This window comes from Drosophila arizonae, chromosome 2 (genome assembly GCF_054131065.1).
Source record: "Drosophila arizonae isolate 15081-1271.41 chromosome 2, UAZ_ARI_1.0, whole genome shotgun sequence".
Lineage (NCBI taxonomy): Eukaryota > Metazoa > Arthropoda > Insecta > Diptera > Drosophilidae > Drosophila > Drosophila arizonae.
This window is the reverse complement of record NC_142922.1, coordinates 4,338,082-4,364,297: the sequence shown is the minus strand read 5'-3', so window position 1 is coordinate 4,364,297 and position 26,216 is coordinate 4,338,082. Positions and strand designations below refer to the sequence as shown.

General features: G+C 39.3%; 7 protein-coding genes and 1 long non-coding RNA gene across 10 annotated transcripts in view; 5 read left to right on the top strand and 3 right to left on the bottom strand.

Annotated features, from left to right (window-relative positions):
• fru (sex determination protein fruitless) overlaps positions 1-3,968 on the top strand; it is a 171,478-nt gene extending 167,510 nt beyond the window's left edge. The window contains exon 8 of the mRNA XM_089475348.1: positions 1,299-3,968. Within this exon, the coding sequence (XP_089331474.1) occupies positions 1,299-1,786 (488 nt within the window). The 3' untranslated portion in view covers positions 1,787-3,968. The remainder of the gene's footprint in view (positions 1-1,298) is intronic.
• A 1,288-nt stretch (positions 3,969-5,256) lies between these two features.
• On the top strand, positions 5,257-11,701 carry LOC108620785 (uncharacterized). The gene is given in 6 exon segments (XM_089475373.1): positions 5,257-5,444; positions 8,748-9,118; positions 9,187-9,291; positions 9,359-10,076; positions 10,192-10,357; positions 10,414-11,701. Coding segments are annotated over 5 exon segments (2,145 nt in total). The 5' UTR covers positions 5,257-5,444; positions 8,748-8,801; the 3' UTR covers positions 11,253-11,701.
• On the top strand, positions 5,451-8,741 carry LOC108620780 (TWiK family of potassium channels protein 18). Its single transcript, XM_018017722.2, has one exon. It carries the CDS (start codon positions 7,441-7,443, stop codon positions 8,602-8,604), a length of 1,164 nt encoding a protein of 387 aa, XP_017873211.1. The 5' UTR covers positions 5,451-7,440; the 3' UTR covers positions 8,605-8,741.
• Positions 11,461-13,779, bottom strand: LOC108620783 (uncharacterized). Of its 2 annotated transcripts, none has more exons than XM_018017726.2 (3): positions 13,471-13,779; positions 13,221-13,408; positions 11,461-13,141 (listed from the first exon to the last, which is right to left on the bottom strand). In XM_018017726.2, exons 1-3 carry the CDS (start codon positions 13,585-13,587, stop codon positions 12,823-12,825), a joined length of 624 nt encoding a protein of 207 aa, XP_017873215.1. In that variant the 5' UTR covers positions 13,588-13,779; the 3' UTR covers positions 11,461-12,822. The 2 variants fall into 2 exon arrangements, with proteins under 2 accessions (XP_017873215.1, XP_017873216.1); XM_018017727.2 differs by having other exon boundaries at positions 13,221-13,390.
• A 110-nt stretch (positions 13,780-13,889) lies between these two features.
• Positions 13,890-15,967, top strand: Wdr37 (WD repeat domain 37). The gene is made up of 3 exons (XM_018017721.2): positions 13,890-14,434; positions 14,523-15,105; positions 15,161-15,967. The coding sequence occupies exons 1-3, from the start codon at positions 14,281-14,283 to the stop codon at positions 15,906-15,908; spliced, it is 1,485 nt and encodes a 494-aa protein (XP_017873210.1). The 5' UTR covers positions 13,890-14,280; the 3' UTR covers positions 15,909-15,967.
• Positions 15,968-16,258: 291 nt separating this feature from the next.
• Vti1b (Vesicle transport through interaction with t-SNAREs 1b) lies at positions 16,259-17,233 on the bottom strand. Its single transcript, XM_018017729.2, has 2 exons — positions 16,710-17,233; positions 16,259-16,652 (listed from the first exon to the last, which is right to left on the bottom strand). Exons 1-2 carry the CDS (start codon positions 16,869-16,871, stop codon positions 16,443-16,445), a joined length of 372 nt encoding a protein of 123 aa, XP_017873218.1. The 5' UTR covers positions 16,872-17,233; the 3' UTR covers positions 16,259-16,442.
• Positions 17,234-17,541: 308 nt separating this feature from the next.
• Positions 17,542-26,066, top strand: Vha100-2 (V-type ATPase subunit a family protein Vha100-2). Of its 2 annotated transcripts, none has more exons than XM_018017718.2 (6): positions 17,542-17,733; positions 22,911-23,048; positions 23,109-24,739; positions 24,804-25,065; positions 25,123-25,354; positions 25,417-26,066. In XM_018017718.2, the coding sequence occupies exons 2-6, from the start codon at positions 22,932-22,934 to the stop codon at positions 25,680-25,682; spliced, it is 2,508 nt and encodes an 835-aa protein (XP_017873207.1). In that variant the 5' UTR covers positions 17,542-17,733; positions 22,911-22,931; the 3' UTR covers positions 25,683-26,066. The 2 variants fall into 2 exon arrangements, with proteins under 2 accessions (XP_017873207.1, XP_089331493.1); XM_089475367.1 differs by lacking the exon at positions 17,542-17,733 and adding an exon at positions 19,039-19,185.
• LOC149270216 (uncharacterized) lies at positions 17,575-22,915 on the bottom strand. Its single transcript, XR_016271255.1, has 2 exons — positions 21,707-22,915; positions 17,575-19,239 (listed from the first exon to the last, which is right to left on the bottom strand). It is a non-coding gene; the product is annotated as an uncharacterized LOC149270216 (long non-coding RNA).
• Positions 26,067-26,216: the final 150 nt, after the last annotated feature.

Sequence of the window (26,216 nt, the reverse complement as noted above, 5' to 3'; positions counted from 1 at the left end):
TGATTTTTTTTTTTTAATTTTTCGCTTAGTTAATAAATGAAAATCGAAAAGAGAGCAAAATGATGCGACGCACAAATGAGTTACACCCAATAAAATAATGAACAAATGTCTATATAATATTATATATAATGAACTTTTATGTTAATTACACACACACACACATACACACATACATACAAACATACTTATGCAGCTTTATATATATATATACAAATATATATATATATATATATATATATACTATGTATCTTGTACTTGTCATTCAAATCGATTGTGTTATCCATTTGTGCTCAAAACCTTATAATAACTGCAATTTATATAAATATATATACACTATATATATGTATATATCTGATTTGTGACTAATTTTATTTAAAAAGAAAATATATATATTTATATATATATTTAACCATCTATTAAAGTATTTCAGCAAAACAAAATCTCAACGGAGGCATTTTTTTAATTCTTTCAAACATATATGTAACAGATCCTAGCTATATATACATATATATACATTTATAGATTTAGTTTTAGCTTTAATATAAAAAAAAAACAATGAGCTGAAATTTTTAAATTTAAAAAACAAAAATCAATACAACTTGCACGCTTGAATGTGAAGGGCATCGAAATACTTAATATTACAAGCTAAAAGAATATAGTTTTTCTTTCAATTTGTATTTTTAGTTTTTTTATATTATTTATCTTCTCTTCGTTTTTTTTTTTTATATATATATATTTTTTTCTTTTGTTTTTCATACTCGAACTATATTTTGTATTTGATGCGCGTTATGTTAATTAAGTTGCTTGAACGTAGTTAGCCAACAGCTATATATGCATACATATATATATATATATATATATATATATATATATATATATATATATATATATATACATATGTATATAGTATATAGTCTGTTTTTTTTTTTTCGTATATATAAAAAATAATTTGTTACGCCAAATTTTTAGTTTGTATTTGCCTATGACAAAAATATTATTTTTTGCTCACAAAAAACAAAACTCTCTCTCTTTCTCTGTTTATCATATGTCTATCAAACTCTCTCTTTTTCTAACTCGCTCTATCTCTATCTCTCTTCCTCTCTATCTTTGTCTGTCACGCTCCCACTATCCTTACCATATTTAAAAAAAAAAAAAAAAAAACTATACCAAATTCAAAAATCAAAAAAAAAAAAAAATCAAAAACAAAAACAAATACGATCTATTTCTCTGGGCTGATTTTCGTCCCGCTCGACGGGCTGTTGTGTGTCTGTTCTTCTCTTTCTCGTTCTCGACAACAGGCCTCGCCGCTCGTCACCACCTCTCGACACCGCTCTCGACCTCCTCGTCGGCCTCGCCCCCGCCGCCGCCGTTCGGCATGCAGCTGTCGGCCGCATTGAAGAGCGAATACCATCATCCGTTGCACTATATACGCGCTGCTGGCAATGGCCATAATACCGCCGGCGGCACACCCCCCGCCCACGGCTACAATGCCGGGCAGGCGGCCGCCCTGGGCGGCGGCTCTACAACACCCACTAGCACCGGTCACAATTCGCATCACACCATGTCGTATCATAATATGTTTACGCCGTCTCGGGATCCGGGGACCATGTGGCGCTGTCGCTCCTGCGGCAAGGAGGTGACCAATCGTTGGCATCATTTCCACTCCCACACCGCCCAGCGTTCGATGTGTCCCTATTGCCCGGCTACGTACAGTCGCATCGATACGTTGCGATCGCATCTGCGGGTCAAACATCCGGATCGACTGCTGAAGCTCAACTCTATGTAAGGGCGGGGCGGGCGGCTGAATGGCTACGGCTACGGCTACGGTTACGGCTATACACAGCGGACAACATTTAGCAACTACAACTACAACAACTACTACTACAACTACCACATGTAAAGGACATCCAAATTGATTTGTCGCGTCTTTTCCTACTAACGTTTAAGTGTCTTTCATTCGACTCGGGAGTTCAACCTAACAAATAGATATACATATGTAATTATAACAGTTGTATAACAGTTATATAACAACAAAAATGAGTTATTTAACACATATAACAGTTATATAACTTATAACCGTTGTATAACAGTTTTTATAACTGTTATAACTTGTATAACAGTTTTTATAACTGTTATAACTTGTATAACAGTTTTTTTTTATAACTGCTATATAACTTGCATTTAGTCGCTTTGTACATTTCACTCTGCCCCCAAATATGCGGAGCCAAATTTTGAAAGCCTCAATCAGCAATAACCCAAAATATATAGAACCGAAGATGCTAAAAACAAAACAAAAACAAAAGAATGAAAATTATGAAAAAATAATGAATTAACTATAAACTATATATATATATATATGTATACTAAAGTATGCATGAAGAAGAACACATACCATCATATGTGCTAATGAGAAATCAATGGACTAGCTATAGAAACGAAAGTTTTTCATTTGCTATAAAGATTCTATATAACGGTTTCGGTTGCTTGAACTAAAGTAGCCCCACCTTCTGTAAAACCGGGCACTAAACTAACTAAATGTAAGTCGAAAATCTAGCGCGTATTTAGCATTCGATGTAAACTTTACTAAACAAAACAAAAAACAACTTTAAAGGTTTCTGCGTGTTGTTTCCTAATATAAACAAATTAAATACAACTTATACAATTAAATGTAAAAGTAAAAAAAAAAAAACTAAGAAGAGGACAGTCTAAGGTCCAGTCACAGTCATCTACTCGTATACTACTCATATATTATCACATTAGACTTTTAGTTGGCATACAAACACATACACACACAAACACAAACCCACACACACACACGCATATATATGCATATATTTTTATTAATTTTACTATATATAGATATAAATATATATACATATATATGATTTTTGCAGAGTACATTGCTTACTCAAAGAACTACGAAGAAATTTTGATATACCTCAAATGCATTTCAGTTTTATTGTTGATTGATTGCTTAATTTTAATATTTTAACTACTATATATTAGCAAACTATTTTAATTACAACAACAACAACAACTATTGTGTTTGTTTTGTTAGCTGCGTTAAATTAATTCAACTTTTTGTATGGTTAAAGTTTTTTTATTTTATGTTTTGTTAGACTAAATGCGAACCACTTGAACCACCTCACAATTTTGTTAAACACTTACGTTAAGCTTAAGTATATAAACAAATAAATAAATAAAATAAAAATAATAACAAAAAATATATAAAAGTTTGAAATAATTCATATCAGCAACTGTTAAGTAAACTAAATTTAATAAATATCTAAGTAAATGCTTCGATTAGAACTCATTGGATTTTTTCTTAAATATAAATAAACAAAAAAAGAAAAAATGAAATAAAAAAAATATTAATATTAAATATAAATAGCAATTTTGATTAATTTTAGACATTTTGTGATAAACAAAATTTATGGTTTGGCACTTATTGAAAAATAAAAGAAAACAATAAGAGAAAAAATAATTAAAATTTAAAAATTAAAAAATCAATGTGATATTTTCGGCACAAAAAACTTTACATAAACAAAATTATGGCTACAAGTGAATGAATAAAAAATAATAATAATTAGGGAGAGGCAACATGAAAATGTTAAATTTCATAAATTTCTGTTGTTTGCCTTTTTTTTTAGTTATGTAAATGTTTTTGTAATATTATGTTTTTAAAGCAAAATTTATTATATTTCGGTCCAAAGCACAAAATGTATAAAATAAAACAAAAATTTTAACATTTCTTAGTTGATAATTTACCAATTATTTTTACGCTTAAGTTACGTATGTATATATGCATATTAATATACATATATATATATAATTATTATTTTATTTAGTTTTAAAAACTCTTCTACAAAAATATTGCAGCAACAACATTTACAACAACACACAGATTTATGTACCAAAAATGTAATAAATATGAAATTATATAAAAAAAAAAAAAAAAAAAACAAAAACTACTTATACTATATACTAAACAGTTATACTAAATAATACAAAAACTAATTTGGGAAGAGCTCAAGCGAAGGAACAAAAAAGGGCAAGCGCAACTCTTTCGAGCGTATTTTTATATATATACAAATCAAAAACAGAAAAAAAAAAATATATATATATATATACATAGGGCTCTGCTATCTGATAAATAAAAATAGCAAAATAATAACAAATCACAATAATGAAGTATCTCGCACCACACTTAACCAGATTTACTGTAATTATTTTTTCACTCTGCACTCGACAATTTTATATAAATAACAATTAACAAAACAAAAACAAAAAACAAAAAATGAAAAAAATTACAAAACTCATGCTCAAATACGTGCATATACAAATATATATATACTATATATATATATATCTTTATTATTATAAACTAAAAAACTTTTTCGTCGTCTAATCAATACGATTATCTGCATTATATATGTATATAATTATATTTATATATATATTGCAAAATTCATTCCAATTAAATAAATAAATTACAAATCAAAATATACACACCTAGCAGCATTTGAATGTCGAAAAAAAAAAATTAAAAAAAGCAAATAAAACCAAATAAAATTTATGATTATTATTAATAAACAGTTTGTTTCATATAGCTTTAGTTGAAAGTCCTCTCTGTTGGAAGCACAATTCAAGTCGTTAGGTTTTCGGGAGGTGGATTACAAATGTTGGTTGTTTCTCTCTTTCAGATAATTTTATTAAAATAAATTCAATTTTATTAAAATAAATTCAACAGATTGATGAAATAAATACATATGAGTAAGTATGTGCCATAGTAAGTATAAATGACTTGAAGACTGGCAAGTCTCTAAGTGCCAAAATGTGCAGTCTGATTAAATAATTGTTCAATTTACTGCAAAAGCCAAACACAAAGTCTATGATTCAACCAAGTTATGCGTCTCATCTTTCAGTGCGCATTTATATAAGCTTTGGAAATATACAAATATTGATATAATCAATACATCCGTGAGAGGGAACGCAATAACTAGACAATTTAGTATCTAAATATAATTTGACAGTATTGAATATTTGTGTGCTAAAACAACCGAATTCATAAAAACTAAGAAAATCGAAAATATCGAGTTTCAAACGGGTTTCCGCCATATATTCAAACAACAAATTATTGCCACATTTTAAAGCGCTGCCACACCGTCGGAGTACATTGACAGTTCTTGTTCAGTAGTTTTAGTATATTACTATTTGGTATTTTGTATGTTGTCAATGCGGTCACACAGATGCCGTGGTGCACAGTTTTGGGATTTTTAACAGGATTTGTGTGCCCATAGTTGCAGTGTGTGAAAATATCAATGTAAAAATACGAAAATTAAAAATACAGACGCACAGATTAAAGAAAACTGTATAGAAGCAGAAGACGCGGGAATATTTTCATAAATAAACAAATTATTGCAAGAAATTAAAACAAAAACGGCGTAAGTATTAAACACAAGAAGCAAATTATGAAGCCAGTGCAAAATTCGCGCGGTGCGCTGAAAATTTTGCATAAATTCGTGAAATATTTGTATATGTGTGCGTGTGTGTGTGTGTGTGTGTGTATGCGCGCGTGTGTATGTGAGTCTGAAGTGTATGCGTGTGTGTGTATGTTTTCATATGAGTGAGTGTATTGAAAAAATCCATCTCTTCGCTACGCATTTCACCCCTCAGAGCTGGTGTTGCTGCTGACGCCGCTGCTGCTGTCGCTGCTGCTGCTGCTGCTGCGCTTGCCACTGGCCATTTATTTGACATCTTCAGGGTCATTGCTGAGCAGAATTGTTGCAGTTGCAGCGCCTCCTTTGGCCGACCCCCTACCCCCTTCCCAGTCACTCGTGGCACTTCCCACGGCGGCTAGCTGGCGTGAACACCCCTAATGCGACGCCCACGTAATGCAACTCTTGCCTACCGCAAACCACCGCCGCTGACCCGTTTTTTGCGCATTCATTGATCTTCGTGCCTCTTCTTGTGTATCTGTTGTCTGTGTACAGGTTAAACCGGCTAAGCGGAATGTTAACGACCCTTAAAATCAGTGTTTATTATTTCAATTTCTTCTTGTTTACTGTTTTTTTTTTTTATTTTATTTGTTAAGAAAAGTGTTATGCAAGTGAATTTAGGAAAAAAAATATATATATATGATGCAAATGTTTTTATTTATTTATTTTTATTTTTTTGTTCTTATCAGTTCGCTTGTTTAGGTCTCACTGTGGGTCAGATTTATTTATTTTCTTTTTTTGCTGTTGCGCTCTCTTTCGCGCTTTTTATTCTTTGTTTATATTTTGCAGACACTTTGTTGTGCTTTTGCTTATTGTTATTGGTCTTTCAACTGCGTGTGATAAACGCATAAATAATCCGCGATAATTTTTCACTGCATTTATCTATCATACATGTATGTATGTATGCATGTATTTGGGTCTGTAGTACTACGTTCACTAGCATGAAAACTATTTGATTCATTAATCAAAGACATTTCGTAGACGCACGCCCACAGCGCGCACTCGCGCCATAGCGTAAATATCTTCGAAACCTAAAATGTAAATAGAATTTCTTGAGATATGAATTTTCTATTTTTCGATGCCATAGTTCATAAATCGTTAAATAAGATGTGTGTGTTTGTGTGTGAGTGTGTACAGTGATGACTGGCTAAATGTGAAGGAATATGTACATGTCTTCTCTGCAGTTTGTGTTTAATGTATACTAAGCGAGGGTAGTTGAAAGTTTTGCGAATTAAGAGAATTAAAAAACAATATACAAAATGTGAATTTTTATATATTATTTTTTATTTGAAATATCTATCTAATCTTTTTTCTTTCAATAATTAAAATTTTCAATTTTATGTTTCTGACCATTTCTTTTAACTACCCTCGCTTACAACTACTTTGATAATTGAATGTACATTTTTATAAATTTGTTGGAAACATTATTTTTGGCTGTGTTCCCAAGGGATTTGTTCGTCTTTGGCGCTTTTACTGTAGCCCAAAAATAATTCCATTGAATCCCTAGCGATGCTCTTTCCAAATATTGTTGTTGCTATTGCTTTGTGGTTTTGCCTGCCCAAGAGAAATTCTAGTTCAGTTGAGTTTGTTTTTTGTGAGTGAGCTTAGAGCAAACAGTTGAATTTTGGCGGCCGCATCGATCGCATCCACATCGCTCGGCACGCGGCGCATTTGGCCAAGAGACTCGTTTAGGCGGAAAATGCTGTGTGGCGGCAGTGCGTGGATTTATTTATAGCATTTGTGCTGATTTTCGACCATTCGGGCACGAATAGCCAAAGCAAATTTCCAATTAACTGCACATAAAACGAAATAGTTTGTCGATTTTAATAAACATATATATTCCCAAATATACATATATGTATATATCTAGTGTGAGGAGAAGTGAGAATTGATCCAGCATAGAGTTATATAACTATGTAATTGCCGTTGGCCACTGGCGGACATGTCGAACAAATTTCAACGCAGCTCCCCCCAGATGCTGGGCGTGGAGGCGTCCACCGTCTCGTCGACGGCCAGCAATCAGCCGCGCAAACGTGTGAAGCGCTGCTGCAGGAACTTTGTCACCTTCATGTGCACACAGGTGGGCGTGGGCGCGCTCATTGTGTTCTATGCCATCTGCGGCGCATTGGCCTTTATGAACATCGAGCGCAAGTATGTGGACGAGACGGCCAAGGTGGTGCTCAGCCTGCGTTACAATTGCTCGCAACGGCTGTGGAACATCACCGAGGAGCTCAATTTGATTGATAAAAAACTTTGGGTGAACGAGACGAATGCCGTGCTGCAGGCCTACCAGGTGCAAATCGCGGCGATCATCAAGAACGGCTATGTGGGCCGGAGTCCGGCGCAAATCTGGAGCTTTCCGGCGGCGCTGATGTTCTGCCTCTCGGTGATCACAATGATTGGCTATGGGAACATGGTGCCGCGCACGCCGTGGGGCAAGGGCTTCACTGTCATCTACGCCACCTTTGGCATACCCCTCTACATACTCTACTTCCTCAACATGGGCCGTGTGCTGGCGCGCTCCTTTAAGTTTCTCTATCGCTCCATGCACGAGTGCACCCAGGAGCGCAACTACGATGCACGCTTGGAGGCGCTCGAGAGCGGCAGTCTGGGCGCCTTGACGCTGCGCAAGAAGATCATTGTGCCGTCGACGGCCTGTCTGTGGGTCATCATCTTCTATGTGCTGACGGGCACCATTATGTTCGCCAACTGGGAGAAGTGGAGTTTTCTGAATAGCTTCTACTTTTGCATGACGTCGCTGTGCAAGATCGGCTTCGGTGACTTTGTGCCGGGCGCCTCGCTGACCACAGCAGCGGATGTGGACGCAGCCACACAGAAGCTGCGCGAAGACATCTCCGCCGATCCCAATGAGGTGTCCGATCTGCAGCGCATCACCGACCAGCAGTTCAAGCTGGCAATCAATTTCATATACATGCTGCTGGGCATGGGTCTGGTGGCCATGTGTGGCAACCTGATGCGCGAGGAAGTGAAGGTGAAGCTCAAGGAGATGAAGGAGGATGCCAAACTGTGTGTGGAGGATACGCGACATCGTTTCGTTGGCTGCTGTGGCGATCCTCGCGATTTCTATGAGAGTGATTATTACTAGGAGTGTGTGTGTGTGTGTGTGTGTGTGTGTGTGTGTGTGTGTGTGTGTGTGTGAGTGGGTGTGTGTATGTCTGGGTGGTTGCTGCTGACTCTGCTCAAAGTATTGCCTGGATTGCTCTCTGATGCTTCTCATCTTCCTCTCAGCTCACCATTGATCAATTTCTGCAACTACAAGAGCGGATTCGAAACTTCGAGGGCATGCTTGGCGGCAGCAGCGGGGAGCGTTTATGCACGCCAAGCACTTCGGCCGGTCCATTTCGAATATTCTCCGTGGCCGGTTTTCAGAACCGCGCCAACGACATTGTCTACTGTCCGCCGATTGTGCGCCAGCAGTCGCAGCATGTGGATGACTCCAAGGCAATTATCTACTTTGGTGGCGATGTGCAGGACTTTCCGGAGAGCATGGAAACGAACCGCGACAGCCGCGGCTACATGAAATACAATCTGGAGAACTCTGCGATATTGCTGCGCGAAGCCTTTCCGCGCTCCCACATTATAGTCATACGACCGGTTCGGTAAGTATATCAAATGCGATATCTGATTATTAGCTTGACTAATTTCTGCTTTTGCCCTTTGCTTTTAGCATGGAATTCAAGACCTTCAGTTGCTTTGATAATTTCGTACGTGGAAATAATGCAGGTGTGCCGGATCATACGCCCATGAACCACGCGCTGCAACATTTAGAAAAGTGAGTTTTAGGTCTATTGATATATGAGTTCTTAATAATCGCAATTATCTCGTTTTCTGTCCCACAGACTGCTACAGAATCTATCGCAACGCCTGATCTCAATACCCGAAAACGAGATACTCGACCAGGCAGCCCAGGCGGCGGCCGCAGCGGCTGCCGTTGCTGCTGCTGCAGCAGCAGCTGCCATGACGCTCTCAAATGCCACTGTGAACTCAGAGTCCAGCTCAGCCTCAGTAGCAGCAGCTGCCGCAGCGGCGGCGGCGGCAGCAGCGGCGAACGACAGCAGTCAGGAAATGGACATAGATATACTGCAGGTGCAGGAGAATGTGACTGTGGATGCTGATGGTGCCGTGATCTTTCCCATCGTCTCCGCTGGCAGCACGGAGGCGAGCACAGCTACTAACAATGGTGGCAATGTCAACAATAGCAACAATAAAGATGCTCTGCTTAACAATCATCAAGAGTCGAACAACCAACCACAGCAGCAGCAACAGCTGCTGCAACAACAACAGCTGCTGCAACAGCAACAACAGCAGCCGCAACAGACAGTTGTTAAGACAGCGTCAGCGCCAATGAACAATGTGGATCACTACAACAACACAACAAACAGCAGCAATGATTGCGCCGCTGATCGGCAACCGTCGCTGCCAACGCAACCGCAGCAGCCGCGACCGGCGACGCCAACGTCCGAGAATAATCCATTGTGGTGGCGGGAGAATCTGAACTTGGACAAGTCCAAGCTGGTGCTGATAGGCTTCAGCAAGGGCTGCGTCGTGCTCAATCAAGTGAGTCACATTTGGTGTAAAAATCGCTAACAAATTATTACAACGTTATCAATCCAATCTTACGAAAACTCTCACTTAAACATTTAAACATTTATTGATGCGCGTTTGCTTGCAGTTCATCTATGAGTTTCATTATCTGAAAACGTTGACGCCCGATGACAGCAGCATGTGCCGGCTGCTCTCGCGCATAACGGACATGTATTGGCTGGACGGCGGGCATGGCGGGCAGAAGAACACATGGATCACATCACGCAGCCTGCTGGAGACGCTAACGCGAATGGGTCTGTTTGCCTGCTACTTTTTTGAGTTCCAGTATTAATTTCATTTTACTTTTCAGGCATGAACATACATGTGCACCTCACACCTTACCAGGTGCAGGACGATCGCCGGCCCTGGATACGCAAGGAGGAGAAGCTGTTCACCGAGATGTTGCGACGTTTGAATGCGCCCATCACGCGACACTTGCACTACGATAACCAGCCGGCGAATCTGATGACGCACTTTGAGGTGCTGCAGGCATTCTGTCAGCACGTCCATTCCCTCAATCAGCAGCAGTTGCAGCAGCAGCCCGGCCATGAGCAGCCCATTGTGGCCACAAACAATGGCTCGAGCGGAGCTAGCAACAATCTGCTCGATGCCAGCGATGAGGCAAAGTGACAGCTTCAATTGCATCCACACCACCATAGGCGGCGTCTACATGCGATGCGCAAGGGCGCCGCCGCTGCTAAGCGATTGCAGCTGCAGCAGCTACGGCAGCAGCAACAACTGCTGTTATCAACGGATGCCGCCTCGTCGTCGGCGTCCTCTCGCTTGGCCGCGGCACTGATTTCCTCTGCGGTGGCTCTCAGTGCTGTTTCGACTTCAAGCACGGCCTGCACGGCGAGTATTGTAAATAATCATCATCAAAGCCATACACCACAGCAGCAGCAGCAGCAACAACAGCAACAGCAGCAACAACAGCAACAGCAGCAACAACAGCAGCAGCAACACACCACAGCACGGACACACTTTCAGCAACAGGCACATTCACATCAGCACTCTCACAGGCATCATCATCACCATCACCACCATCATCACCACCACCACCATCACCAGCAGCCAAATCATTCGCACAATCACCATCAATGTCGCACGAAACGCAAACTGCAAAAATTGTATTATACGCTTTGCCGTTAGACTTGTACACCTAATTATAAACTATCTATACAGAAATATATTTTATGCTACTAATTTATGGCTTAAGGTAGCCTAAGTTGTGTCCCCAACTGAAATTTCTCTCTCTTTATACCAATTATGTAAAGCTAAGGTCGCGTCAATTGTTGTGCTGAAACAGATTCTAAGTGTACATTTGTTTTCTATAGTTTATGCGTATTGTCCAAAAATATTTATTTATTTTTTTTTTTACTTTCCCCCCTTTTTATACTATCAGACTTAAGAAAAGAAAAATCTCGTCAGTGCAATAATAATACATCTTTCTTACTTTTATACATTTCCCCTTAATACACACAATCTTTCCACTTCCAACCTTCTTTAAAATGCCTACGCATTTAAATGAAACAACTATTTCGATAAACAGGAATTTCTACAAAAAAAAAAAAAAAAAAAAAAACAAAAAAAAATCAAAATATCCACAAAAACATAGAGCCGGAAGTATCCAAACAATATTCAATAAAAATAAAAACAAAGCAAAAAATGAAAATGAAAAACTCTGATTAAGTATTACTTAGCGTTAAGTAAGCATAATTTAAGTTCCAAAACCTTAACAAAAATAGGCTTACAGAATCAATTAATCATAATAGTAATGCCTTTATTGTACTTTATTTAATGAATTTTGTAAGATTACAAAGGAAAACAAACGATTTTGCTCTATGTATTGTGTACGTAGTTCAATGTTGTACTACAAAATTCTAAGTAGACCAACTCTATGAAAATAAAACAAAATAAAAAAGCAAGAACTAAATATTTGCAGAAACGTTCCTTAATATAAAAAGATAAAAGAGAGTCATCAAATCCCGACTACATACATATACAAAATAAAAATGCAAAACAGTCTCCTACACGCAGCATACAAAGGGATTGCGAATCTTTACTCACAGACTATTGCTAGTAATCTATAAAAAGAAAAAAACAAAACAAAAAAAAAAAACAGTTTCGTACCTTTTAGAATTTGCAGTTCAAAATTGTCAGTAAAAATTGTACGGCTTGAAAGTAAGTAAATACGTATTTTGCAAGTCCCAAACCACAAATGAGGAGATATCAACTGGAATGATACCTTCATTATAAAAAATAAATAATAATAATAATAATAATTAAATAGACTTCTATGTAAAGCAGGCTTCTGATTCTAGCGTGTCCAGTAATAAATGAAATTAAGCATAAACGCACTTTATTGGGGGTTGGCGAGGAGCTGGACCAGGAGACCGGATTTCCAATTGGAAAAGCCAAATAGTAAGTTTCGAATCACATATTTTTTGTTTGAAAATCTTTATGAATTACGTATTTCTATTCGATCTACTTATATGTAATGCTTGGTTACCTTTTTGTTGTTTTTTGTGTTTAAATAAATTACACGTTTATCGTAAAATATTCTACAAAAAATATCAGTTGTGATGCACTTTTATCAACTAAATGGAGTAATCTTTGAGATGCGCATGAGATAGCTGTCGAGTCGCTTTGTTTTGTTTTGTTTTGATTTGTTGTTTTTCGGTGTCCTGCTAAGCCAATCACACGAAACACAAACAAAACACTACGCACAATGATTCTGGCAGTTGGCATTTGTCGTCCACTCGTCGCTGCCGTCGCAGCAATCACACACGTGGTCATTTACTCGAGAGGCCCAAACCCAGACGTCCAGGCCTCGGCCCGTGATATGTCTTTTTTGGTATTTACAGTAGAAGCGCCCATTGGAGCAGGCATTCGTGCTGGGCTCATCGCTGCCATCACTAACACAGTCACAATAGTTGTCATTGAGATGGTCGAACGGTATCTCCTTGCTGCCATCCAGACACTTGAAATTGCCCTTGTAATTGGGCTTGTATGCGTCGTAGTCGAAGAGTCGTATGCCCCTGAAAATGGTAGACGTGGCCATAATTAAACATATGTCAAATAGCACACAAAAATTTATACACCCACATTTACACATACCGTATAATCTTAATAGCATCGGCAGCTTGTGTTGCTGGCACAGCCAGATCGGCATCCTTACCAGGACCAAAGCCGCCTCCGCCATCGAAGTCGTCGACGTCCAGCTGTTTGCTACCCAGAGACTGCATCATTTGTTTGTGCTTCCGTCGCAGCTGCTGCACGCTGGGCAACTGATTCAGCGAGAAGGCCTATTATTAATTTATGTATATTAATAAAAACGCGCAAAAAAAACACGATTTCTTTTTCCAACCTGATAGGCGATGAATGAGATTCCAACAAAAAATATTAGGAGAAAAAACATTTTCGATTTATCCTTGTAGAATGGCTTGTAATATATATTTTCTCGTTTCACCCATGTTTTGCGCATTTTCAATTATCTGTTGAATAGCTGTTAAAACTAATAAAATTCTTTAATCTATGTTTATTTGTTTGGCAGTCAGTTCCGCGTCAGCGATGTGGCCAAGTAATGTAAATATGAAAACAAATGTTAACCCTTATGTGAATGAGTCAGCTGAGCAGCATAGCAGCTGTAATAATTGTTTGTTTACTCTGTTAACCAAGTCACATATGTAAATGCTTTTTCTTTTTTGTCCAATATGACTGCTTAACTATATGAGAAATAGTCAATCAGATAATAAAAATTAAATTGTTAGTATATTGAAATAATAATAATGAAAACGTAAAACTGTCAATAGACATTCAATATGACACTGCGCTCACATTACGGTTAAGCCAATCAGCTGTTTGTATTTGAATGTTTTCATGCAGCTGCTGCTTGCATGCACAGTGCTGTAAAAGATTTGCATTTCGCAATTGCATGTTTCCCAACACTGTAAGAGATAAAAACCGAAAGAAAAATATTCATGCAACACAAATATATATCTATGTATATATATAATATGGAATTGGATCAATAAAGGTCGAACGACTATCATTAAAACTATCCACTAATTGGATTTTAAGCAAGAACGCAGGTGACGGGAAACGCTCTGCTGCGGAAGTCAGAAATAAACTGGCAAACGTGAAGAAACAAATATACAGGGAAAACAAAAACATTAAAATGAAATCGACGGCAGCAGCAAAAACGCGGCTAACCAGTCTCACCGAGGACGCATCCATAATACCCGAGGATGCGCCATTTCGCAGCCGCCTCCACTACCTGTTTGCCCAAATCGAGAAGGAGTTCGAACAGCTCTACTTGGAGAACCTCAATCGTGAGTATAGACCCGAATCGAATTGGATTAAAAGCTAACAAAATAAATGTAAATATAAAGTAAATTATTGGCCAATTGTTGTTTGCAGTTCAGGATAAGCTGGAAAATGCCACCGCAATTACCAAAGAGTCACTGACACCGTACGATCAACGTTCCGCAGCAGGCGGAGCGCTCGTTGCCACAGGCAGTGGTGGCGCCTCGCTGGCAGCCACGCCTGCTACACCCTCCGCTCCTCTAGGCGACGAAATTGGTGCCAGTTTGCTAGCAGCTGCCTCCAGCACACACAAGAGTCTCAAGGCCAAGCTGAGCAGCGCCACAGGTGGCAGCAAGGTGAAGGCCAGCAATAAAATTAAGGCACAGACCAGTCGAATCGTCTCCAGCTTCAAGGCTCAGACAGTGGTAAGCTCGGTGGTGCGCGAGTTTGGCGGCCACAAGGATGGCATTTGGCAGGTGGCTGCTAAAGTGGGTCAGCCCATCATAGGCACAGCGTCCGCTGATCACACCGCTTGCATTTGGGGCATAGAGAGCGGCCGCTGCCTGCTGCAGTACCAGGGACACGCTGGATCCGTCAACTCCATTAAGTTCCATCAATGTCGGGATCTGGTGCTGACCGGCAGTGGCGATGGTACCGCACACATCTGGCAAGCAGCCGTCAACTGGGAAGTGCCCAAGTAAGAGATTGCGAATAAAATCCAAATGGCCAATATTTAACTCTTCCACTTTTAGGAAAGGACACTCCTCTGAGGAGGAGCTTGATGATAGTGATGGTCAGCTAGAGGATCGCGAACGTGTTGACTCTTTGCGTACGCCACTTTGTGAGTTCACCGGACCCGGTGGGCATCTCTCAGTTGTGGTCGCTGCTGATTGGCTCTCGAGCATGGATCAGATTATCACCGGCAGTTGGGATCGCACGGCAATACTTTGGGACGTGGAGACGGCACAGCCGCTGCAACCGCTGACCGGCCATGATCACGAGCTTACCCATGTCTCGGCACATCCCACACAGCGTTTAGTTGTGACCGCCTCACGTGACACAACCTTCCGTTTATGGGACTTCCGCGATCCGATACCCGCCGTATCCGTCTTCCAGGGCCACACCGAGACGGTCACCTCGAGCGTTTTTGCGCGCAACGATAAAGTCGTCTCGGGCTCGGATGATCGCACCATCAAAGTGTGGGAGCTGCGCAATATGCGCTCCGCGCTTGCCACCATACGGACTGACTCATCCGTAAATCGCCTGGCTGTCTCCAGTGGCGGCATCATAGCAATACCCCACGATAATCGGCAGATCCGTCTCTTCGATTTAAATGGACAGCGAGTCGCTCGCCTGCCTCGCACCAGCCGCCAGGGACACAGACGCATGGTCTCATCAGTGGCCTGGTCAGAGGAGCCCGTCTTAAATTGTGACCTGTTCTCGTGCGGCTTCGATCGACGCGTGTTTGGCTGGTCCATAGTCTTACCAAAGGATAATTGAAAATTATTCAAACGCTGAGCTGCATTGCAGACCAAAAATACAACTAAAATATAATACGATTTTAATGCTTTTACTTGATTGTCCTCATGAAAGCGAATATCCCTCGAACACATCATTTTCGTGTCATTTTATCTCAAATAGAGGCGCGAGTATTCAACTTAAATTGTCGTATATGTATGTATATCAAGTATTATGCTAATGTGAACAACTATTTTTTTTAGATACGTTCGTCTCCATGTAGCATGCAATTTGTTTTATGCCAAATAATCGCGATATATACATGAATATATATGTATATAACTATTGTTATCCTATTATATACAATTTGTAAAATGTGTGTAGACAAGGGATTCATAACTGTTAGCTGTGTTTTATTAATATCGCTCCATATACGATTTACATTATCCTAACTCTATATACATATACATATGTCTAAGGCATGGGTTTAACATGTATGTTAGATAAGACAAAACAAAATACTTAATAAAATCCATATTCACTCCGAATATAGCTTTGGAATTCAATGATTCGCCTCTATAGATGGGCGAACTTTAAGACCAGCAGGCCAATGAGTATGGCTACTTCTAAGAAAATTATCAATATTAAAACAATCTTATTGTAGATAACTTCACGGCTCAGTTTTCGCAAAATGATGCGAGATTTCGACAATTCCTGATCGGCGTCTTCGAGACGTCGAGTAGTGCGCAGCAGTGATTCACGTTGCTCCCCCAGTTCGCCAAGTACCTGCATATATAGATATTTGTTGAATATATTCGATATGTTTATTATTTGTCATCATACCTCGGTGCCTATATTTTCCGTTTCGATGGCCACCTGATTAGAGCGCTGAATGCTTTGGGTGGTGCGCTGCAGGACATCGTAGGTGTTTGCTATCACCTGCTGTTGACGTCGGTCGTGATCGGTGCTGCCGCTAGGCAGTTGGGTGTAGCCGTCATAGGACATGCTACAGCTTTTTCAATATTAAAATGGAATATAATTTTCTCAATAATTAAGCAGCTGCACAAAAAGAAACATATCGAACAATGAGCAAAACAAAAATATCGACCAGCCACCACAGCAGCTGCTCACTATGGCAGCCCTGGTAGCAATAACCACATATGCATATATATGTATATATGTGCAAATTTGAAATTAACGTATTGTGTTGCTAAGAATCGTATTTATTCTGGTATTGGGGTAATATTAGAGACGATTTATAAGACTGACACAATCAATATCAACTGGCTTATCGAGCCCTGGGAATTACTATGTTAAGACGTTGTTAATTATATTATTGATAGTGTCTCTTTTTTCGTACAACAAACAACACATATACAATATTTATACAAATATACATATGTACATACATATATCACTTGCGGGTGCTTGGACTTTTGTATTTCGATTTCTGATAAGAGAAAAAAAACTTGATCAGACATATTTATATGCGGTATGTGTGTACGTATGCGTATGTATTTGTCATGCTTGGAGGCCGCCACCACTCTCACAGAGATACTTCTCAAAGTAAAGTTACGAGCGGGAGATACAGTCAGAGAGAGATAGAATGAGAAAGAAAGAGAGAGTGTTTGTATGTGTGCGTGAGCTCGCTGATGTCGGCGCTCGCCTCAGCTAAATACTTAAAATCACAAGCAACTGAACGCTGGTATTGACCAGACGTGTGCTCCTCTGGCTGCGTCGAGATCGTTTTAACAACCTATACAAAGGCAGGCGCAACGGGCTAAACAAGTTCTAAATTTAACGCACGTACGCTTGGGGAATCTTAAATATTTTGTATAAAAAAACAAACAGTCTCAAAGCTGCAAAGGTAAGCAAGCCATAAACAAAAGTTTCAAACGACAAATAAATTATCGGTAGGGTAGACAGCCAAACAAGGAGAAATGTATTTTTCTATACTATGCATAACTCGATTCGCGTGTGACTTCAAGGTGATCCTCTGCCAAACAATAAGAAAAGTTAGACAGTATGCGTGTGCATGAAAACGAGTGTTAAAATTAAAAAGTAAATGCTATAATTAAGAATTCAACAATTACTCTGCATGCACGTGAGCAGAGCTCATCACAGTAGTGCAAACGGTCATGAGACTTGTGTCAAAGTAAATGCCGCGCCACCTGTCCACAGCGAGCGTAACTAAGTGTTAACTGTAGTTGTGTCGAGTATCTGTTTGCGTGTGTATCTGTGTGTATCTCTCACGCACGTTATATATATTTATGTGTGTGTGTGTGTGTGTGTGCGGACAGTGGCGTTACAGAGCTGAGTTTTATGCAATCTCCATATCATGTGACCAGCATTTTTCCCAGAGAACATCTTTTGAATGCATGTTCAAATTAATTTAAGCAACTCACAAGTAGCTCTTGGCATTAGAGTTTCATCCAATTCAATTGAATTATGATTTATAGACCGATCATAAAACTTCAAAAGCACCTCAATCAATCAATTTGATTAGAGCTCTGGCGGATCGTTTTCATATATTTGCCTATGGAATTAAAGTCTATAAATTCTGTAGATTAGAGATTCCACGATATTTGAAGTATTGCACTTATTCAGCGGAGTAAACGCTTGCGAGGTACTCCAGAAGAATTTCCCACTTATGTAACATTTGATCTGGTTATCAATGTCTGGGCAAGGCTTTTAAATATTTTCTATTTTATATTTCCCTATTGTTTATCAATAGTACTATCGGTTGCGTAACAATTCGTGATCTGCTTAACTTAAAACGCCTGATCCTCATTAATAGAAGTTAGCAAAGCAGTCATGAGATAGTAGGAAAAAAATAGTTAAAAAATTACCAAATTAAACGTCACACACACACATGCTAAAGTGAGCTCACGAAAAGAGCAAGCATACATGAGAGAGAAAAACAAACAAAACAAAAAAAAATATTTTAACGAAACTTCGTTGCCGTAGAGATATTAACTGCGCCTAGCATGGGCGTTGTTTCATGGGGGTCGTCAACGCTATTGGCGTGAGACACGAATTGCTGTTGCTTCGTTAAAATGTGATTAAGACTCACCCGTTTCGTGCGTTTGCTGTTGCGCCCGCGCCTCCACTCACACTAACACATTGACAATTACATACTGTATGCATTATTGCGAAAGGCAAACAGAGACAGAAACTGCTAGCACCCACACATTACGCGCTCGTAGTCCGACTTACTCACGAAAATGACCAGCGAAAGGCAAACGCTAACTGTCAGACCAATATCAGACCCTGGCACGGCTAGGCGGCGAGAGCGAGAGCATTTGAACAGACGGCAACGGTGTGTTTAGTTGTTTTGAAGTTGAACTGGTTTACAGTTGTGCGTGTTTAGCAACTGAAAAGAAAAATTATTTGTATATTTTTTGAGTGGTTAACCAAAAACTCACATACAATTGCTGTTTATATGTTTGTGCATATGTATGTGTAAATATTGAATTGAAAGCGCAGCATTTCGTGTTTTGCAAGGCAAGTTGAAATGTAGCCTGAAAACGTTTCAAATTAATTGAAGCTTAATTAAAAACGATACCCGATTGCCTGTCATGAGTACGGGTGTGAGTGTGTGTATAGTGTGTCTGTGTTTGTGTGTGTGAGGCATAGTTGCTGACAGTGCCGTAAAATAAAGTTGCACACAATCATATCTACATACAGCAAAGTCAGCTATGAATGTATGTATGTGTATGCATATGTAAATGTATGTATATATGTATGTACATATGTAAATTTTGTAAATGGATTAGCAATGTCGAGCGTATTAAGAATTTATGAGTTTATTGATGGCACTGTTCTAGTTAAACTGTTATACACTTCAAGTGTTATACCTTAGCCTGTTCGGCATTCATGTTAGTGCATATTAAATTGCTAATTGTTGATTGTTTATAGTGAGTTGTTATTTTTATAAGTTGGCTTCCGTTGGGTTACCTTATCATTTGAGGAACTGCGAACTCGGTGATAATTTCGTAATTTCTGCTGATTGTTTGGCTCTATTTGAAAATTCATTACTGTTGAGGCAAGCTAATAATGGCTATAGCTAAAGTACAGTCTAATCAGCTATTGATAAACGGCACGAAAGCAATATAAGACGAGACTTCCGTTGTAAACAGTTATCCATTTTGAATTACTTATTAAAGGCGTGCGCTAAATTAGCTGAACGACATTTCTATATATAGAGGCAGGAATTTTGATAATATTTTATTATGCAATGCGAAAAAAAAAACACGATAAACTTATCAAAAGTTTAAGAAAAATTCGCATTTATGGTGGTGATTAGTAAGTGCCTGTTGCGACAATTCCTGATAGTGTAGTTGTAATATAACAAACACCTCATTGATTGCTTCGAAGCTATACGAAATAGTATATAAGTATATATATAGATATAAATAAATAAATAAATAAATATATGTATATATATATTCTTACGTTATTGATAAGATTTGGTCTTTTAAAAATAAGCGACTGTTGCTATGCTATATAGGGATATCCCAAATTATCTGTATCAGCACATTAATATATAAATATATATTTCAGATTAAAAATATCTCAATCTTAAAGTATATGACACGCTGTTTGCTTTGATGCAAAAATATAAATACCCTCTGTAAGGGTATAAAAATACTTGTAGCATTCCTGAAGCAACAGCAGCAGTGTGAGCAACAGGCACGATAAAGAAATGTGCAAATGCTCCAATTGAAAGTAATTTGAATACAGTTACAAAATGGAATTGTTGCTACAATTATATATCTATATACATATACATATATTCATATATATATATATATATATATATATAGTGTTTTATATAGTGTGGGCAAGCGCTAACTATGCTGGTTGTCAGCCAAGAAGCCAGCATAAGTTGATTGCAAATGCCCGGCAGAACGATTTTTAACGAGCATTCAATGCGTGTGTGTGTGTGCGTGTGTGTTCGTACATCTATCATCATTTCTGCCATGTACAAACATATTTATGTATGTATGTCAGTTTGGGTGTGTATATGTATGTGCGTGTGTGCGTGTGTGTGTTTGTGTGTGGATATATACATAAGCTAAAGCTAATTCTCCTGGCCAGGCCATTAAAGTTCGATAATGTGCGACGCGTCGTCCGTGTCGTTGACTGCCCGAGTCTGATGATGTCACAGTGAACCTTGGCGTGTCGCGACTGTTTGTACATTTTATTTGTTCTACTTTAGCTTTTTTTCGCTTTTGTTTTCACGCAGCACAGAGCACCCGCAGCAGCCGCACTGTGTTGCTTATTGCAGTTTTCTTTCCAATTAAATCATATGAAAAACTAAATAAAAAAGAAAAACAAAATCAAAAGCAAAAACAAAAAAACATTAATCACGCTCATTATCTGTTAGCGTTGACAAATTCATTTGGTCACAGTCAATATATGTATGCATATACATATTCATATACTTTAATATGTATCACTCTGATAAAGAGGAAATTTATCAGTTAATGTGATTAATCGACTTTGTCAACTTTCTAATATTATGCCAGTTAATAAGACAGAAAGTTACAAAAACCGAATAATTAATGATTAGATTAGAATAAAAAATAAAAAAACAAGGAAAACAAATATATTTGCATGCAAGTACATGATATAGTTATTTATATATTTTAATATATAATGAAATATAAAAATTAAAATATATATGTATTGTAAATATATATGTATGTATATTCACAATTCATTTCAAGCACATTTTTTTTTTAAATATTCAACATAAGTTGCTTTTATTAAAAAAAATATATATTTTCGTTCGTTGTAGAAACCTTTTTGTCTCGATCAATGTCTGAAAATCTTACCTATATATTTATATATATTGAATTAATTCCCTACAACACACAATAAATGGAATAATTTAATAAGAGCTCAATTCTGAGAACAGAAACTCATTTAGTTAACTATTCACATATGGGCCTGAGTTATGATCGAAGCGATTTAGCCTGGCCAACGTAATGGTAGGAATTGTAGCCATTCCGCCAGTGCCTGTCAATGTATAGAAGTAATTACCGCTGAATACATTCTGCATAAATAATAAGCAGAAACAAATGAAAGGAAAAATCAAAATACTAGTATGCAAAGCAAATACAAAATCCGTACGCTATACGAAACAGAGCCAATAAAAGTTTTCTCGACGCTTTTGGGTACGTTCTAATGGCTGGCCAGGCGCATGCAGCATATGTTCATGGGTACAGTGAACCCGCTAATAACGAACTGTGGCAGTGAAATGTGAAATTATCCAAAAATTAAATATGTGGTATTTTGATTTATGATTCGAATCATAAAACTGATTATTTTTTATTTTTATTTCTTTTTTTTCATTTTGAATATAAATTGATCTGTCAAAAATGTTGAAAAATGTATTTGCAAGTAAGATTCTTAAAGGCAGTTGATTAAATTTCTGTTTATTAACCTGATGAAAGTAAATTCATATATGTTTACATTGCAATGCATGGTATATATGTATGTATGGTATAAAGAGTAAATATGATATAGATATGTATATAAAGAAATATCACATGCACGATCAACTGATATTTTGGATTTGGTTAAAAAACTTTAAGGAATGCAAATTTTGGATTAAAGTAAACCCTATATAGACTATCTATTATATACGTACCTATATGCACTATCCATTATATAATGATATGATCCTAACTTACGAGTAAATAGTAAACAAATGTGAAAACATTGTTAGTTCATTCAATTGAGTTTCACCAGTTTGTCGTATCGTATAGGTTAGACAAAAGAAGCCATTGGCTGTGGCTGTCATCATGGTTAGGCCAAAACAAAAATACAAATACAAATACAAAGAAACACAATTCAAATCATTTGCCAAACGGCGACGTCTTCGTCTGGCTGTTGATTTTTGTTTTTCCCATTTGAATTTTAATTGCATGTCTGTGGAATGCTTCAACCAACCTGCCTCCCCTCTTATCTTGTCACTCTATCTCACTCACACACTCACTCACTCTCTGTCTCTCTCGTTCTGTTTTGCTCTTGCAGGGAACGTAAAGCGTCGCCAAGATGGGGGATATGTTCCGCAGTGAACAAATGGCACTATGCCAGATGTTTATACAACCAGAGGCCGCATACACCTCCGTCTCGGAGCTGGGCGAAACCGGCTGTGTGCAGTTTCGCGACGTAAGTGAGACGCACGATTCGTACGAAAGTCAAATCTAATCCCCTCTTGACATTCCACAGTTGAACTGCACGGTGAACGTCTTCCAACGCAAGTTCGTGACGGAGGTGCGTCGTTGCGATGAGCTGGAGCGAAAGATACGCTACATCGAAACGGAGATTAAGAAGGACGGCATTGCGTTGCCCGATATCCAGGATGATATTCCGCGGGCGCCCAATCCACGTGAGATCATTGATTTGGAGGCGCATCTGGAGAAGACCGAGACGGAGATGATTGAGCTGGCCCAGAACGAGGTCAACATGAAGTCCAACTATTTGGAGCTGACGGAACTGCGCAAGGTGCTGGAGAATACCCAGGGTTTCTTCTCCGACCAGGAGGTGCTCAATCTGGACACGAGCAATCGTGGCGGCGCCGGTGGCGATGACGCAGTCGCCCAGCATCGTGGTCGTCTTGGATTCGTGGCGGGCGTCATCAATCGTGAGCGCGTCTTTGGCTTCGAGCGCATGCTGTGGCGCATCTCGCGTGGCAATGTGTTCCTTAAGCGTTCCGACTTGGACGAACCACTGAATGATCCAGCCACCGGTCATCCCATCTTCAAGACCGTCTTTGTGGCCTTCTTCCAGGGCGAGCAGCTGAAGAATCGCATCAAGAAGGTGTGCACCGGCTTCCATGCCTCGCTGTATCCCTGTCCCAGCTCGCACATTGAGCGCGAGGAGATGGTCAAGAATGTGCGTACTCGCCTCGAGGATCTGAAGCTGGTGCTCAGCCAGACCGAGGATCATCGCAGCCGTGTGCTCGCAACGGTCTCCAAGAATCTGCCCTCGTGGTCGATCATGGTCAAGAAGATGAAGGCCATATATCATACGCTCAATCTGTTCAACATGGATGTGACCAAGAAGTGCCTCATCGGCGAGTGCTGGGTCCCCACCAAGGACTTGCACGTTGTGCAAAAGGCTCTCTCCGACGGCTCAGCTGCTGTGGGCAGCACCATTCCATCGTTCCTCAACGTCATCGATACGCACGAACAGCCGCCGACTTTCAATCGCACCAACAAATTCACGCGCGGCTTCCAGAACCTGATCGATGCCTATGGCATCGCCTCGTATCGTGAGTGCAATCCGGCTCTGTACACTTGCATTACATTCCCCTTCCTATTCGCTGTGATGTTTGGCGATTTGGGACACGGCTTGATCCTGTTGCTCTTCGGCGCCTGGATGGTGCTCAGCGAGAATAAGCTGAGCCGCATTAAGGGCGGCGGCGAAATCTGGAACATCTTCTTTGGCGGTCGCTACATCATTCTGCTCATGGGTCTATTCTCGTGCTACACGGGCATCATCTACAACGACATATTCTCGAAGTCTATGAATTTGTTCGGTACCAATTGGGTGAACAACTACAACACGTCGACGGTCCTGTCCAACAAGCATCTACAGATGTCGCCAAACATTTCCGCTCAGGGCGTCTATCCTCTGGGCCTGGATCCCATTTGGCAGCTCGCTGATAACAAGATCATCTTTCTCAACAGCTTTAAGATGAAGCTGTCCATCATCATCGGCGTACTGCACATGATCTTTGGCGTTTGCATGTCCGTCTTCAACTTTGTGCACTTCAAGCGCTACTCCTCCATCCTGCTGGAGTTTGTGCCACAAATTTTGTTCCTGATGCTGCTCTTCGGCTACATGTGCTTCATGATGTAAGTCAATATTCGAAACACTGTACTCAATGAATGTGAATATATATATTTGAATCTTTTGCAGGTTCTTCAAGTGGTTCAAGTACAACGGATTCACCAGCAACCAGCCCGAGACACCTGGCTGTGCTCCATCTGTGCTGATCATGTTCATCAACATGATGCTGTTCAAGAACACACCCCCTCTCGCTGGCTGCAAGGAATACATGTTTGAGTCTCAGCCTGAGCTGCAGAAGGCGTTTGTCGTCATTGGCCTCCTTTGCATACCATGGATGCTGCTCGGCAAGCCGCTGTACATCAAAATGACCCGCAGCAGACAGGTCGCACACGTAAGTGGAGCGACGTGAACCCATTGAGATTATTGCTGAGATTTGATTTGGTTTTAGGTCAAGCACAATGGCGAGCTGACTGGCAACATGGAACTGGCCGAGGGCGAGACACCATTGCCCACTGGCTCCACCGGCAATGAGAGCGCTGGCGGTGCGCACGGTCACGATGACGAGCCGATGAGCGAAATCTACATTCATCAAGCCATTCACACAATCGAATATGTGCTCAGCACCATCTCGCATACGGCTTCCTATCTGCGTCTCTGGGCTCTGTCCTTGGCTCATGCTCGTAAGTGCCGGACGAACCTTCAGCAGCCATTGTGTATTAATGGTAATCTGATTTCCCTCTAGAACTCTCTGAGGTGCTGTGGAACATGGTGCTGTCGATGGGTCTGAAAATGCCACCCTATACCGGTGCCATTGGCCTGTTCATCATCTTCGGCGCCTGGTGTTTGTTCACTTTGGCCATCCTGGTCATGATGGAGGGCCTGTCTGCTTTCCTGCATACCCTGCGTCTGCACTGGGTGGAGTTCATGAGCAAATTCTACGAAGGCTTGGGCTATGCCTTCCAGCCCTTCAGCTTCAAGGCAATCATTGATGGCGAAGAGGAGGAGTAATCGCGCCACAGCAATAGCCACAACTATATGAATATCATATATATCTACTTATATATGCATATATATTATTTTGTTTTGTTTGATATCTTTCGTTTTCTCAATACTGTCAGTATTGTGGTACTCTTCCCACATGTTCCCTCAGTTTCATGTATTCCATCCGTTTTCAAATGTCCTTTGTTATGTATTCTCAATGAAAAAAAAACCGTTTTAAGCAATAATTTGATATTCGTTGTTAAACAAATTAATTAGTGAACAAATCAGTTCGGTTAATGTCTGTTTAAAGTTTATCTTGATGATATTTGTGTGCCTTGCGATATCCTTATTATAAATTTTAATCATTTAGTTAACTAGTTTCATAATAATAAAGCAAGAAGAGAAAAGCAATTCAATTGGTTTTATCTATTACCTAGTGGGTATCAAATCTGAATTTAAATTATTATTAATGTAATCTATGTATATGCATCATGTTTGTATGTACATCGTGCATGTATATGTATATATCTATGTTGTACTATAATGTAGAAGGTACTGAAT